This window comes from Eupeodes corollae, chromosome 1, assembly GCF_945859685.1.
Source record: "Eupeodes corollae chromosome 1, idEupCoro1.1, whole genome shotgun sequence".
Lineage (NCBI taxonomy): Eukaryota > Metazoa > Arthropoda > Insecta > Diptera > Syrphidae > Eupeodes > Eupeodes corollae.
Window position 1 is genome coordinate 110,686,628 of NC_079147.1, and position 16,985 is coordinate 110,703,612.

Consider the following 16,985-nt stretch of genomic DNA (forward strand, 5'->3'; position numbering starts at 1 on the left):
CGTAAGCTTTTCTATCTTTGCTACTCTGCATGTTTCTTTCCGAGCCAATGAAACCAGCATTTGACCAGCCTGTTCCTAAAATAGGCGAATCCTCCTCTCCTCCAACTATCGTGCAATAGCACTCACGTCCCTTCTTTCCAAGGCTTTGAAAACGCTGACTAGTTCTCAGTTTTTTAAATATCTCGACGAACGGAAGCTTCTGAATGTTTGGTAGAATGGCTTTTATAGCACTAGGTCTACTGGTAATTTCATGGTTTTTCTCACCGAGCAGTAAAACAAATGTTCACACCGTTTTTTTGATATTTCAAAGGGATTTGATAGTTTGGCCTCAAGCTCTCTTTTCAAAAACGCATACTTTTGGTATTGATGAATCTCTTCTTTGTTAGATTAGAAACTACTTTTATATCCGTTTAATTCAATTTGTGTTGGATGGTTTCAAATCTTAAACTCATAAATGTTGGAGTCCCTCACGGCTCCGTTTTGTCTTCGAATCTCTGCCTCATTTTCATAAATGATCTCTTGTCTGCCACTTGTAATTTATTAAACTGTTTCGCTTTTCAGCTTTTCATATTCAGTTCTAGGTTCACATAATTGCCCTTTTAATGTTGCCCTTTAAAGGCGAATGTTAAGCTTATTAAATTCCAATCTCTACAGTCTCCCAATGGGGAATTTTGAACCGTTTAGAATTTGCTTCAAAAATATAATGCTGTCTCCTATCGTCAAAGCGTAACCCAACCGTGATACTGCTATCCATGAGTGGCACTTTTATCCAGGAAACTCATCGTCTTTCAAGACTCGGTATGTATGTTTAGTACAGAGCACATCTTATGGAATGATCACATATTCGACAATGCCAAAAGTGATGCTAGGTGCTTAGGTTTCCTGCGACGGACGTTGGAAGAAATTGTTCACCCCTTCTGGTCTAGCTGTAATTTACAACGCCATCATTCGTCAAAAGCTTGAACTTAACTAGCATATCTGGGCAGGCGCCCCAAAAAAAACTTAAAATCTCTTGGATAAATTCACAATAGTACTTCAAAAATGATAGTCGATAGGACTACAACCTAAATATTTACATCCCATCAGCACCGCAGCAATGTTTCATGCCTTTCATTGTTGCATTCTACCCACTTCAGCCGTAATACTTGCACTTCCAGAAATGCTCATCAGTTTTCTTCGATCTCAATTTCGGGCGTACTGTAAAGTATAGAGATTCTTTCTTAAACCGCACGTGGAGAATGTGAAATGCTTTAGACAACACTGTTTTTCCCTCTTTCTTTGTTGTTCAGAACTTAAAGATGAATATGCACATAAAAAATACAATTTAAAAGACAGTTAAGTGTTAAAAGCGAAAAAACGTTGGTTCCAATATGCCATAATCATTTCTTCGTTCAGTTATAGTAGAAATTACAATAAAACAAAAACATTCACTTAAGTTTTTTTTAATTATATTTAAATATCGTCAGTAAATGGTGATATGCTATTGAAACTCAAAGGACAATGGTGATGAAGAATTTGTTCACAATTTTCGTCTTTTAAATATGAAAAGTGCTTTCGATCATGATCATTTAGTCTGAAAATAAACAAAAAAAAAAAAACTAACTAATACATCATAAATAATTTTGTATATGTATATAAAGGTAATTATTACAAATATTTAAAAGTTTTAAAACAAATTTGCGTAATTAATAAAAAACAAAAGTGCATTTTTACTGAGTCTTTATGATTCCCTCTCATCACTCTCTTGGAATTTTTCTTCAAAATCATCAAAGAATGATAACATAGTAGGAAATTTTGAATAATAATTATTTTAAACAAATATATTTGAAAAACAAATAGACTTTCATTGCCAGTACATTAATTCACAAACATAGAATTATGTTGATTATATCTACTTGCATATGTCCATTCCAAAGAAATGCTTCTGCCTCTTTGGCTTACACATCCCGCAAGTTTCTCAGAAATACTTATTTCGATATTTCTATGTCTTTATTATTTACTAAAGGTATTGAGAATTAAATTTCCTAGATTCTTTACCTTAAAAGTATTAAGAGTTCCAGTTAATTCAGTACCGAGAAGAAATAACATAGAGGAATTCATTTTCTATTTAATCGTTTTGATGTTCTTTGAAAGTATAAGGGAGAACATTTTACAATGTTGGAATTAAATTAGATAATTATAAGGTATGCCTTTTTTGACACCTGAAAGGTATTTTCATTTTGCTTTTACAAAGAAAAATACTACAAAACATTAAAGTATGTATTTGTTTAAAGTAGTTCCAATCTGTCAACAGAATTGTATTAAACTTTTCAGAGAAAAATTGATCGCTTTTATGCTTAGTTATCCAGCTTCATAAAACATAAAAACGGTACAATTTCTTGACAAAAACACCTAAATAAGCTTGGTTTCCTATTTTTACTGATAGTTTTAGGTCCTTCGTCTAAGCATCTTCGTAAAAAATACTAAGGGCAATTGTTTAAATTTTGTTTAGGAATTACTCAGAATAAACATACTCGTAATCTTTTTGTTAGAGTCACATGTATCGCTTAAAAAATTTTCTGTGCCTTAATATTGGAACTCCCAACGCCTACCGTGTTGTTTTAGACTAAGAAAGTCCACAGTTGATCAAATTACATTACGGCAGATCCTGGAAAAAACCTAAGAACTTCAAATCGACACCTGGTATCTAAACATCAATTTCAAGGCCGCATATAACAGATTACAAAGGGATGAGCTGTATAGGGCCATGTCTAGTTTTGGCATCCTTGCCAAACTCGTCCGTTTGTCGTCGCGCTGTTCCAAAAAGGTTGAAAAGAACTTAACAAAACATTTCGGTATCAAAAAAGGCTTTAAAAAAAGGTGATGCAATGTTATGTAATTTCCTAGACATCGTCCTTCAAAGAATAGTGCAGAGCTTCTACGTCAACACTAGAGGCAAAAGTCTGTCAAATAACTGGCATATGCTGATGACATTGAAATAAACATTGAAATAAAAAGAACTCTGCGTGATATCAATGATTATTGAGGCAGTGGCGGCAAAAATGTATTTAGTGTTTAATGAGGGCAAAACAAAGTGCATGGTGTCATCAAGAAAGGACCTACAACACCGAACGTCTTGGTCAAAACGTCACCACCGACAAACCCAACTTTGAGGTAGTCAACACCGCTCCACGATTTTTGCGGGGTGATTAAAAAATGTAGCAAAATTAAAGCTTCTATCCAGTCGCGTTTACAACTTGCTCAAAATCATTGTTCAAACGTAATGAAAAATCCTTAGCATTATAATAAGGATTTTTAATTAGTTGGGTGCCTGCGGCATGACAGATCGGATGTTGGTGATTGCCTAAAACTTGGTTTAGGCCAGAAATGCAACTTTCTTGCCAAGTCGAAGTTTTTGCTCTACCTCCTAGTGGTTTCCCCTACGCAATGATTTGTGTATTCCTATATACATAAGTTAGCAAAAATTGCAAGGGTAATGTCTCCTGACTCTTCAGGATAGGTTACGGTGATGAGCACACTTCGTAATTGAACTCCATCCCGCTAAGAAATCGTAACTCCCCTCGGATAATTAATGATAACTCGTTGACGATTTTTACCTATGGTACCCGGACAAAGATTGTTTTCCGGAATGTGAGGATGCTTCTGTAAGCAGGAAGTGAAGGTCCGCACAATGCCATATTCCTCCAATTAGAGAGAGAATTTATGCGGTTAGGGTTAAGCAAATACAAGTCAACGACACGTAACATTGTACTGCTTTACTCTGCTCACGATCCAGGAAACGGCAACCAGAAACCTTATTTCGTATGAACCCCATGGGGAAAGCCTTTTTAAAGCTAGATTTCAGCAAGGCCCGTCGCCATTATACAGTGGTACGCACCGACGGAGCTCGCATCTGTGGAAGAGAAAGAATGCTTTCATAGTCAACTGGGATCCACCTACAACAACACTCCCCGCTGAGATATTATTTTGATTATGGGAGACCTTAATTCTAAGGTTGGCAGTAACAACAACGGAGTGAGGCATTTGATGGGTGTTTACGAAGTCGTTAATTGCAATGATAATGTTGAGACGTTCATTGACTTCTGCAACGCTAATAATCTTGTGATTGGTGGCACAATATTTGAATACAAATAGATGAGATCGTTGTCGCAATTAAAGCTCTTAAGAACAACAAAGCGGTAGGACTTTGCCTTCTACTTGCCGTTGCCAAAATAGTAGAAAAAACCATACTGGAACGCATCAGAGAACACCTTGCCGAACAAGTAGGATTCCGCGCTGGATCCTTCTGTATTGATCATATCAACGCTCTGCGGATCATTATTGAACAGTGTGTTTCACCACTACACCTGCTGTTCATCGACTTCGAGAAGGCCTTTGATAGCGTTGACAGGGAGAATATCTGGTTAGCTTTAAGGCATCCCAGAAAAACTAATTGAAACCATTAAAGCTGCATATGATCGATCCAAGTGTCACATTCTGCACGATGGTGGGTTGTCAGATGATTTTGAAATCCGAAGCGTAGTCATACACGGCTATATTCTGTCGCCAATATTGTTTTTGTTGGTGATAAGCGATGTACTGCGCTAAGCTCTGTCAGATAGCGGAGGGATCCACTGGACTTTGACATCCTTTTTAAAGCACTTGGATAACGCGCACCATTTTTGGTTCCTCTCTTATAGGGTGGAGAGAGAAAAACAAAAATTATCAGACTCGGAATCCGACCATCCCCTCACACAAATATTTTCTCGCAACCGGAGGAAAAAGTGGACAGCTTATATTCGCTTGGAAGTATCGTTTCCATCGAAGGCGGAACCGAACAAGACGTCATCTGCCTCATCGGCAAACCAAAAACAGCGTTCAGTATGCTGTCAATAATTTGGAGGAGTAACTCTATCAGCTTAAGAACAAAACTACGGCTGTTTCGCATAAATGTCGAATCTGTGCTTCTTTATGGGTGCAGCACTTGGAGGTTTACTTCAGCCATAACAAGAAAGCTGCAAAACTTAGTGAATAGATGTTTTCGTAACATCCTAAGGATTTTCTGGCCAAACTGTATTTCAAATGAGGTCCTTCATAGAAGGACAGGTCAGGAACCTATAGAATCTATAATACGAAGGTATAAGTGGCAAGGGATTGGACATACCCTTCGAAAAGGTAACGACTGCATTGCAGGCCAAGCAATGCAGTGGAATCCGCTCACACAAGAAGGAAGAAGAGCTAGACGACCGAGAAGCACATGGCGCAGGACAGCCAAGGCGAAATCAGCGTCACTAGGCGTTGGAGTGGAGCTGAAACACATCTCCGGAAACCGTAAACGATGGTGAGTAGTTGTAGTATGCCCTTTAAGGGGTTCCCAACGGTTTTAACAGGTCTGAGGACCTAAGTAAGTAAGTAAATTCTTGGCCAAGGTATTTTATTTCTTGATAAAACCATACGTCCAACAAAAACACCCTCTATAATCAAATAAATATAATCTTAATCTTACTAAACTTCTTTGTATGATCTATTTATTCAATCAACTAACAAAAACTAATTTAGCCAATAACAATTACGATATATTTTCACTGCACAAATTCTTTTTACCCAACTTACGTAAACAAATACCGCAATAATTTAAATAGCATTCCATTAGCCATTTCTCCATCAGGTTTTCGTGTTGCAGTACAAAAAGCTTTTAAAATACAAGCTTCACCATCTAATCCTTGACTTAAAAACAAAACAAAATACCATTCAAATTTTACAAATCTACGAGTTTTTAAACAAACACATACTAGTCCAAAAGTTTTTTCAACATTTCGTACGTATCTCTACGGAATGGTCTAAGAGCCTTGTTTTCATTCAACAAATTCATATTTGCCTTCCAGCCTGATGCATGAGCCCATATTGCTCCCCACGTTACAACATTCACTTTATAATTAACACGAAACTAAAAAAAAAACAATATTTTGTTTTATTTATTGTTCTTTAGTTTTCCAATTTAATTTCAAAACTAATTGCGAACTCCACAAAAACAGACATACAAATACTCGAGTTTGGTCCAAAAAATCCAAATACCTTCGAGGACGACTAAGTATTGTTGTTGAATTGGTTTTACAATTAATCCCGTGTTCAAAACATTTGACAAACGATGCCGTAGCGAAAAACAGAGATAGTGTAGTAAATAATTTCATTATTTTGTGGGATAAATTATTTTTTGAAATCGGTCTATTTTTTATTTTAATAAATATAATGTACTTCTAAAAACTATCAATAGACAACTTAAAAGAATAAACTAAAATGATTGCTAGAGAAAATGTTATTGGAATAAAGTGTCGCATATGAATTCCAAAAAATATTTCTATAGCTTGTTAATTGTTTGTAAGGTGATAATTGATATCAACTATAAGTATGTAGGTTTTGTAGATCACGAGTCTGTGTTATTTTAGGTATTGGTTCAAGCAGTTAACCTTATTTGTATATATTACCGTTTTAAGATGTTTACCCAAGGTGTCGCATGGAAATTATTTAGTAGGAAATGTTTGAATATTTTTAAATGATTATTCAAGCTACTTCTGTGAAGAAAAAAATGTGTGAAAATTTATTCAATCATAATCAGGTCGTTTATATTTTTGTAATTATTTTTATATTTAAAAAAATATTAACGTTTACAAATTTCAAAAATTACATGGCCTACAAATTTGGCAAAAGGAAAATCAATACTGAAACAGTCTGTTTTTGAAGTCTCAACTCAATAGAAATAATCAGTTTTTCATCTCATCTGTACATCAACTGCTTTATGTAGCTCAAAAACGCAAGATTTCAAAATCTCATCATATTAATATCATCAGTCTTGTACAGCTCGTACAGCTCCTCCGCACAACTTTTAGGCGTACGGGACCGCATATCACAAGAACTTTTCTCTCGAAACGGCCCACTCAAGGTGTTTTCATTCGCTTTTGTCATAGCGCCTTTCAGAAGGACAGGGATGATGAGGGTCTTATATAGCGACAACTCCCTAACTACCGTCTTACGTTGTTGACGTTTTGACTAAGACGTGAGTGTTGTATGTAAATGCTCAAAAGGTAGCAATGTGCATTCAAGAGGACACAAGCGTCCACAGCTTTTTCTCAAAACCCACCTTTGTCTATCAACTCTTAGTCCCACCTCCTCTTGGTGAACATCAGGTGCCTAGTACCTCACCTGGAGATTGGGTTCCAACCCCAGTGGAAAGTTGTTGGGGCAGCAAACGAGAGTGGGGGAGAGGTGTTTCACTAAGGCACCTCTCCTTATCCAGACGGCAGCGGAGGAATTCCAGAGATGGAATCAACGGTGGCGTCCAGTAAGGTTGAACTACATAGTGAACACTTTATAGGGCTTTTACGACTTATTCTGAGCCCAGGCTTATAAGGAGCCTGTCCTTAGAGTTATACTTAGGATCAGGCCCACAGATTGGGGGTTGTGCCGTCGGGGTAACTTCCTGACAACGTAAAAATCTCCTAATTGCGAAGCACCAATAAGTCTCGGATACGGACGGATTTAATGTTGACAACCTACGCAAAAGAACTAAGGGCAATGAACTTCGGATCTGTACGTGGATGAGCCGGGAAAAATAGGAATGAAAACTGCGACATTTACAATGGTGACTGCTACCGAGTCTGCATCAACGAGCGCCTTCTGACCATACGCATCACGTCTAAAAATCACGGAAAAAAATTGCATGAGAAGCGTGCGGTCGAAGATGTTGAGAGATTTAAAAGTAGGAATGAAGCTCGAATTTTTTTTTTAATTGGCTTTCTAGTAATACTTTTCACTGCAAATATATGGTCCGTCGTTGAGATAAACATTTGAAAACCGGATTAAAAGATTAGTAGAAAGTTTCTGTCTTCGATCCATTTTGTAAACCTTTTATAGAACAAAAGGAATGTTCCTTTAACTGTTTAGAATAGAAATTCCTTTCTAATATTCAGGTAGGTTTTTATTTCCGTTTTGTAAATTGCAAAGATAACTGCTTTGTGTATTTTGTGTGGAACGTACAACTTTGTATCATGAACCGTTAAACCCAGTTTTGCCCCATCTGCCTCAATACTCACAAAAACATCATTGACATTACGCTGAGTTCTTCAGATTATTTCAATGTCAACAACATATGCCAGTAATTGGAAAGACTTTTGAAAGATAGCTCAAGACGAAAGACGATGGTATGTCCTTTTCCGATCCAGTCTCTAACAACCTTTTAAGAGGTGTCAGTCTGGCTGCATTAAGCATTCAAAACCAGTGTCAACATTGCCTTCTTCGGAGAATCCGGTTCTGAAGTGCAAGGTTTCTCACGGCCACATCAGCGAAACCTCTTGTTTGACGAGGAGTGCCGGCAAGCTCACAGCGCTGCACAGAAAGACCAAGGCTGCTTGCAAGCTCTTAGATCAGAAGAGGTGAGCGGAGTACAGGCTTATTAGATGGAATGAGGTTCTTAAACCAAAAGGTAAAAAAAACTTCCTATGTGAAGTATGTGAACGTCTGAAGCCGTTAATCAAAAACCTGATAGGTCCATATCATTGTGGCTTCAGCCCAAAAAAGTCCACTATTGACCATCGAACTTCAAATCGATACCCACTATCTCTTTTTATCGATTTTAAAGTAGCGAATGACAGCATCTATAGGGAAGAGCTCTACAGAGCAATGTCTAGTTTTGGCATCCCTGTCAAACTTATCCAGTTATGCCGAATGAGGATAGAGAATAAACGCTGCCTTATCAAAGTCGAAAATATCTACCGATGTGTTTGATATATAATACAAGGCTATGCATTTTTATGCGACTTCTTCAAAATCGTTCTGTCTACTGTTAGCACTAGAGGCACAATTTTCCAAGGGTCCATCCAATTACTTGCATAGACCAAATATCTTGACATGATTGCAAGATCAAAGTGGAATGCCAGTGGTGCGTCTTAGAGCATTGCGAAGGTAGGTTAAGTGGTCAATGAGGTCAAAATATATGCTGTCATCAAAAAAGGACATTGAACGACTACGTCTTAGATAAAATGTCACAACAAACAGCTTTAACTTTGAGACGGTTAAGGACTGTGTCTACATAGCCGTTTTTGGACTTAGAAGGCATTTGAGTACTAAAGTCCTTTTTCGAACATCTAAAATCAACATCTATAAGACACTCATCACCCCGGTTCTCATCTATTGCACTGAGGCTCAGACCCTTTTAAAGATAGATAAGAGCGTTTTAGGATGCTTCTAGAGAAAAGTTCTTTGGAGAGTGGAGTAGACGATGAATTGTTCGAGGCTGAATAGCGAAACTGACCTGGTTAAAAGAATAGGAACCTATCGACTTGGTCATGTAGAGAAAATCAAAGAATAGACATCAACCTTTCAGCCCGGAAAGTCTTCGCATCCAATCCCGAAGGTCGGCGCAATAGAGGACCGCGACTCAGGTGGAACACACCTTAACAAACTTAGCGTACGAAACTGGAGACAGCTAGCTAATGCCGAGCTGGCTGCAGATGAATGCTTGTTGAGGTTAAGGTCCGTCCCGCACTGTACTGCTACCTTAAGTAAAGAAGTAATTAATTTGATCACTGGAAGTATAACTGATAAATGGGATTACAAAGGGAAAGGAAAGTTTACATAACTAAAGTATTGGTGTAAATTTCAAACCCCAGTTTGTCCACAATTTAAAGATCAAGTAACTCATCTCATACATACCTACAGATCGCATTATCTATACACTTTTGAAAATTTATCGAATTTGGTACACAAATTTTTAAAAAGCAGTATTCAAAAAATATTTAAAAAATGATTTAATAAGAATTAATTAGAGACTTACGAGAGAACGGTCTTAAATGTCTTAAACAAAATTCCTCCTTGGGATGAATCACCTTTAAAGGATGTACAAAAAGATTTCAAAACACATGCTTTTCCATCGAAACCATGTCTAAAAATAGAAAGAATACAAAACTTAATTATTCACCTGATTTTTCTCATTCCCACAAATATTTCACCTACCTATCCATAAATGTTTCGAGCATTTGAAAAATATCTCGCTTTAAAGCCCGCTTAGGCTTTTTTATATCATTCTCGATGGGATAGTTTGCTCGAAATCCGATGGCATAGGAAAAAATTGCGTTGACATCCAATATGTTATTTTTTACATTTGCACGAAACTAAAAGGTAAATATTTGTTTTGGTTTAGGTCAATTTAATTGAGTTCGTAATAAAACAAAATAAACATTGATAGCAGAATAGAAAAACATACAAACATACGACTTGATTTCAAAAAATCTAAATAGCGTTTTCCACGTTCGAGTTTGACAGTTGTTTTATTCAAAATGCCGTTGGCCTCTTTTATCAAATTGAAAATGGCAAGCACTGCACAAAAGATAATAAATTGTTTAAAACTAAACTGCTTCATGGTAAATCAGGGAAGGCACTGTTGACAACTAATTGAATTGTGTACAGTTATAGGTAGGTAGAGGTTGTTAGTATGTATAGGTATGGGTACATGACACTGCACTTTATCGAGCGGGCAGAAATTATATTGGAATCATTGAAGAGAAGTTGGTTAATTGATTCGTGACAACGCGTTATCTAAATCATCGAATTTTATTCCAGACTCTGAACCCACACACTGAGAGAAAATGTTTTCTGATCTTAACCGATGTAATCAATTTCCTCGTCGTTTAAGCCTAAAATAAGCGCTAGAAGAATCCCGGGTTAACCTACTGAAATTTACATCTTTTTGAGAATGAAGTAATGCAGCTTAATTTCAATTCGTTTTAAAGAAGAGGAACAATTAAAGTAATGCAAAAGAATTTTATAAACACGTACATGTACATTTAGTCGGTTTATATTTCTGGGAATTAGGTCTGTAAGTTAAGCAGACTGGTTGAATTCAATTTTTATAGAGTTTTGCAAAAGTTAAATGAGTTTAGGAAAATGGAACCATACAAAAATCTACTCTAAAAATACGAAAATTTAAAAAAAAAAACAACTTTTCAATTGAAAAAATAAGCTGGGATGCGACCCACTGTTTCCGCGTATCAATTTTTCTAAAAAATTACCAAAATAAAAATAAGTTGGGATGCGACCCACACTGATAACTTGCCATTCTGTCTGTCGATTTGTCTTGCTTAATTAGGTTTGTAGGTTTTCGTGTTTCGTTAAAAAAGTTTTCAATTGAATTATTCTAAAAAAAATTAAAATTCATAACAACATTTTGCATATATAATGAAATAGTTTGGTTTCAAAATCTGTTTTTGTTAACGAGATTTTAATTCGTTAACCAATTTTTACCAATTTAAGTAGAAAAGACATTTGAGTCCAAAATATTTAATTTCTTGTTAAAAAGCTTTTAATTCTATTTTTCAAAAAATTTTATCGAACGTTCAAAAAATATTTCAAATAAGATAAAATTATATGTAAGCTAAAATCTCAATGTTTTGAAAAGATATTTGAGTCGTAATTCAATTTTCAATAACTTTGAGTAATGTTCTTAAGTTTTTATTTTTTTATAAAAAAAAACTGTCAATTCGATTTTTGTCAAAATTTTACCAGATGTTAAAACATTATTTTTCCTTCCACAAAATAGTTTTGGAGATAAATCATTTTTTACTCGTAAAATTTCGAGGTGACACATTTTTGTTTTTTTGATTTATAAAGAAAATCGTTAATTGGATTTTTTTTTCAAAAAATATACTTGTTTGGTACAATTTATAAAAAGTTTAATTCAAGTCTTTAGAGTTTTTGGTTCGTGATATATTTAGGGTTAACCAAAATGTTCACCTTTTTTTTAAAACTATTATGGTAAAAAAAACAACCAACACAATTTTCTTGAGAGCCCTTTCTGAATCTTTCTGCACTATTATCTGTGTAACAAAATTTATTTGAAGTCGATATCTCTACTAGTTCTTGAGCTATGGACGACAACCAAAGCGTCGGGAACATACGGACGTACGAAAGTACGTACACACGCACGCACAGACATCTTTCTAACAATCTTTTATTTCGACTCTAAGGACTTTGAATCATCGAGAAATTTAAAAAATTTTAATTTCAAATAATACTTACGTTGAAAACCTTATTTTACAAAATTTTAAGTAGGTTTTCGTGTTGAATGTTTAGCTTAAAGTTTGTAACAATATTACAAAATTTTGATTCAAATAACTCATTTTGTTCTCGAGATTTTTAGTAGAGGTCTATTTTTATCCATTTGAGAAGCATTGTTTAAACGTTTCCTACATTAACAACAAAATGTTGCACAGAATGAAATAGTTTTAAAGTCAATACCTTACTTTATTCCCAAGATATTTCAAAAGAACATTAGTCTTACCCAATTTTGTGTATATTCTTGTTTTTAAAAACAGTTTTTTTTTTAAATATTACTAAATATTTAAATCAATGTTTTATAGTCTAAAAGCTGAGGGCTTATTTTTGGCGTGAAAGGAACTCAGTTGATATTAAAGTTGTAGGAAGTATTAGTAAAGGTGATAACAGAAACGTTCGTCTGCCCTAATTTTAGTGGGCACGTTACTTAAAAAAAATCCATCAAAAGTACTCATCTTTCTTTGTCATCCATATCTCTAAAACCAGTAAAGATATCGACTTCAATTCAATTTTGCTATGCAGATAATAATGCAGAATAAATTCGAAAAATGTTGTTCAACCCAAAATATTATTGTGTAGTAAATTGTAGCGTGATTCCAAACTCATATAATATTAAAAAAATTAAATAAACTTTTTTTTCATAAATCAAAAAAACTGAAAAAAAATAAGTGTCACCTCGAATGTTTTACGAAACAAAAAAAAAATTGTATTTGTAGCACTTTTTACATCTGAAAAAATTTTGGGAAAAATCGAATTGAATCTTGGTAAAATTTTTGACTCAAATATCTTTTCAAAATTTAAAATATTGGCTTTGAATGTAATGAATCTTATAGAAAATGTTAGTTTCGACATAAAGTATAGTTTTTTTATAGATCAAACACTCAGATTTTTCATAAAAAAATATACTGTAAGAAAAAAGAACGCAGCACTTTTCCTGACAATAATTACTCTTGGTGAATCTATCAATTCTTCGAAAGATGCAGTACTTTTAAACTTTAGATAGCACATGGAGGGATGGAAACCAAGATCTCTGACATTACAGTCCAACACACTTACCATCATACCACGGGCACTGCAAAATGCTACTAAGATTGGTAAAAATTGTTTTTCGACTAAACATCTTGTTAATAAAAATAGATTTTGAAATCAAACTATTTCATCATATACAAAATATTATTGGATGAGAAGTCATCAGTGTGGGTCGCATCACCGGTTTTTTTTTTAAGTATAATAATAATACTCTGGTATAGAAGACTTTTCGATTAATATAGATTTGACTATGCTACATGTCTAATAAAAGAAATTTTTTTGAAAAACCTGTGATTGTTATTAAGTTTGTCTGGAAAATGAGGCTACCTGTAGGTGTTGGTCGTCATCATGCACATATTCGAACTCAGGAAGCCAAGTATTTTTGAAAGCCACTAATCTCAAGTGGTTTTCCAAAAGTCTAAAACGCGTTTTTGGCTACCTCTGCAGGATAAATGTGACTGACAACGACTGCTTGGTCAATATTTAAGAACAGCGATGCATTTGAAGTGGTTTCCCTGCCTGTTTTAATTTTCGGTAAAGTTTTATTTTTGATGCACTTTTAATAAGAAATGCGGCCACTACGTGCCGGCCAGTCATATTGACAAGGATGCTCTCGAACTTTTGAAGGCACGTAATGACATCCCATTTGTATCTTATACTTCCGCCATCACAAAATATGTAAGCTCAGATGATTCTTCTGATTCAGAATAATTGCATATTGTCATGTACTTTGTCGTTTAAATCATTAAAAATTTTCTTTAAATAATCAGTTAAATACAAAAAATGGTTAAGAACATTTTGTAGCACCCGCACACACAAAACCTTTTATTTATATTCTATGCTGGGAAGCTTATAATGTCGAGAAATACCAACTTCTCGAAATCAATTCAACAAATCGGACCGACAACAATAATTTTCCATGAGAACTAACAAAAATTTCTAGAATCCGACAGTAAAAATGTGTTTTCAAAACATGTTTTAATTTTTTATTCAAAAGATATCAGAAATCAGAACCAAAGCAAAATAATGATGGAATATTTTCAAAAACTTAAATACCATTTGATTTCTGTAAACAGCTATAATTTTTCAAAATGTTTATTCGAAAATTGTTAAAGCGGTGTTTTTTAAAATTGATTTTTTATATACATATACAATTTTTCAATTTTAGTTAAGAAAATATTGTTGGTATGAAAGACAGACAGGCAGACAGAATCGGGGACCACGTTTTCTCGACTTCTCTAACATCGTAATGTCATGTTTGATTAAAATCTCGAGTTCGAAACTTCTTACGAAGGCAAAACTTACCATATATTTAGTTACTATATGTAATATGTCTCAAGTAAAAAGAGGTTAGTTGGTAGCAACTTCTTAAAAAGCGGTTAAGATTAAAAAGCTTAAATTTATTTTTAAATCGACTGAAATTAAAGTAAGTGTAAGTATTAAGTTATCATGGTTCTTTTCTCCAAGTGCATACAGATACTTAAATAAAGAGAGTATATTGACATTTTCAATTTGCACTATTATTGGCCTTCTATAATTTCCTCAATAAATGAGATCGAGAATTATTAGGTGTTAAAATTTGACGTTAAAGTTCAATAGCCGAGTAGGTAAGTTCTTAATATTTTTGGATTTTATTGATTTTCATTTAATTTTTTTTGGTAAACAATGCATAGGCCATATGAATCAATAAAAAATAATTGTGAATTGTGAATGCGTGAATTTCTCTGGGTTTTTCAATTAGGGTGGGTAGATTATAAAAATGTCAATCGTGGCGTTTGCTGTGTGGCACGTAGCGCCTTCCTGCTGGAACCACATGTCGTCTAGGTCCATATGGTTCAGTTTGGGCCATAATAAATTAGTTATCAACGTTATGCAGCTCTCGTTGTTAAAATTGGGTTCCTCTTGCGCTATTTATGTGAATGAACTCTGATCTCCAGGGTCGTGGCGATGTTTTCGGCCGTTCTCCGTTTACTGAACCAGTCGTCTCAAATTTGGCCACCAAACGTTGAAGAGGTGACAGTGAAAGGCAACCACGACTACCGTAAGATAGAAGCAATGCGCGCAGCGTTTTCAAAGGATAAATGATTTTCGTGGTGGTGTTATTCCCCCTGATGTTTGTCTTTTTCATAGCGTCTTTCATTAGCAATAGTTCTTGAAGAGATTGGTATGCCAGCATTAGCCATAAGTGGTAGAATGGGTTGTACTGTGCTATGTACCCAGGAAAGTTAAATATTACACTGTTGTGCCATCTCCATTAGAGATGATCGACAGTTATGACTTATGAACTATTAGTTTGTAGAGACAGAGCCTAGAAATTTAATAGCGGTCTGAATATTTAATAAAATACGGATATCTGATGTTGATGTCACGGTTTCTTTAAACAAGAACAAGACTTTCTTTAGCCAGAATGATCTGGAAGGAATATAAAACTGGAAGTTTCTGTCAAATTGCAGTTAAGGGATGGGTAGCCTGAGTGGTTTGATATTGATTCTAAATACTTAAGAACTACGGAGTGGCCAATGGTTTTGTTAACCCAATGCGATGAAGCTTTGAAAGAAGAGCTGTTTTGACTGTTTCTTTTATATTACGTTTCCAATTTAGTTTTTTTTTACTAAAATAAGGCCAAGAAGTTTAATTTCATACTTTGAATATAGGGTCAACATATGGAATTTTGTATATAGGAATATATCGGTTTTATGTGGTTTGATACCATGTCCACACCGATCAGCCCAAAGTATTAGCTTATTCATTTCGTACGAGTTATGTTGGGGTGTTAAGATGCTTTCATCTGATGTTGCTATAGCAAAAAATATTTGAGGAACATTTTTATTTCTATTCATTATTTTTAAATTTTAAAAGATAAAAAAGTGTTGTTGCTTATGCCGAATCATCATGGCAAGTTACACGATTGAACAGCACATTCAAATGATAAAACAAATGTTGCCCTCTTTGCGCCCATTTTACGATAGACGTTGACTGTCGACTCTTCAACGTTTGGTGGCCAAATTTGAGACGACCGGGTCAGTAAACAATCAGCCAATATTCGTAAGTTCAAGGAACGCAAGATCGGCCGAGAATACAGCCGTGGTCCGTGAAAGTGGACAGCAGAATCCGAGGAAGTCTATTTCTCGCCATGCACAAGAACTTGAAGACTTAAACTCGGTTTCGGGGCTTGGGCCTACATCCGTACAAGATTCAACTTACCCAGGAGCTCAAAGTTCACGACCATATACAACGCCATTTATTCGGTGACTGGGCTTCGAATCGTTTCAAAGAGGACCCCAGTTTTTACCAAAACATCATCTTAAGTAACGATTTTTTGGATAAATGGTTGTGTTTTCCCATATACAAGCAAAATTACCGTATATGAGACGACACCTCAAAAGCTACCGTTTGGTGTGAACTTTGGTCCGGCTAAGTAATTGATCAGTACTTTTTTGAAAACGACGTTAGTGAGGCGGTCACCGTCAACAGCGAGCGCAACATAACGATAATAACTAATTTCTTATATCCCAAATTTAATTGCATGGACCTAGATGACATGGAGTTCCAACAGCACTGCGTTACGTGCCACAAAACAAACGCCACGCCATTGACATTTTGCACGAACTAGTTTAGGGTAAGGTTATCTATCGCAGGGGTGATGTGAATTGGCATCCAAGGTCATGCGATTTCACCCCGCTAGACTTTTTCCTGTCAGGTTTCTTGAATTCGCAGGTCTATGCAAATAAGCCACAATCGACCGATGCCCTTAAGGTGAACATAAAGGGCCATCTGTCGAATTCTGCCGGGTCCATGCGGAAGAGTGATTGAAATTTCAGATTTGTCTCACCGTAGAAGACGCGGCGGGGATTTTAATGATGTCATATTAG

At 35.3% G+C, this 16,985-nt stretch overlaps 1 protein-coding gene across 1 annotated transcript; it reads right to left on the minus strand.

The window, feature by feature from the left end:
- Positions 1 to 1,436: 1,436 nt before the first annotated feature.
- On the minus strand, positions 1,437 to 10,454 carry LOC129942702 (uncharacterized). The gene is made up of 8 exons (XM_056051752.1): positions 10,238 to 10,454; positions 9,988 to 10,145; positions 9,809 to 9,916; positions 6,482 to 6,551; positions 6,021 to 6,236; positions 5,772 to 5,926; positions 5,593 to 5,706; positions 1,437 to 1,573 (listed from the first exon to the last, which is right to left on the minus strand). The coding sequence occupies exons 1-8, from the start codon at positions 10,391 to 10,393 to the stop codon at positions 1,453 to 1,455; spliced, it is 1,098 nt and encodes a 365-aa protein (XP_055907727.1). The 5' UTR covers positions 10,394 to 10,454; the 3' UTR covers positions 1,437 to 1,452.
- Positions 10,455 to 16,985: the final 6,531 nt, after the last annotated feature.

What these genes read in the sequence shown, in the direction of transcription:
- LOC129942702 (XM_056051752.1), bottom strand. Translation starts at nt 10,393, where the DNA reads ATGAAGCAGTTTAGTTTTAAACAATTTATTATCTTTTGTGCAGTGCTT. An exon ending in ATTTCCATGCGACACCTTGG is followed by an intron (nt 6,237 to 6,481) that starts GTAAACATCTTA and finishes GATAGTTTTTAG; the next exon opens with AAGTACATTATATTTATTAA. An exon ending in TTGAAAAAACTTTTGGACTA is followed by an intron (nt 5,707 to 5,771) that starts GTATGTGTTTGT and finishes TTTGTTTTTAAG; the next exon opens with TCAAGGATTAGATGGTGAAG.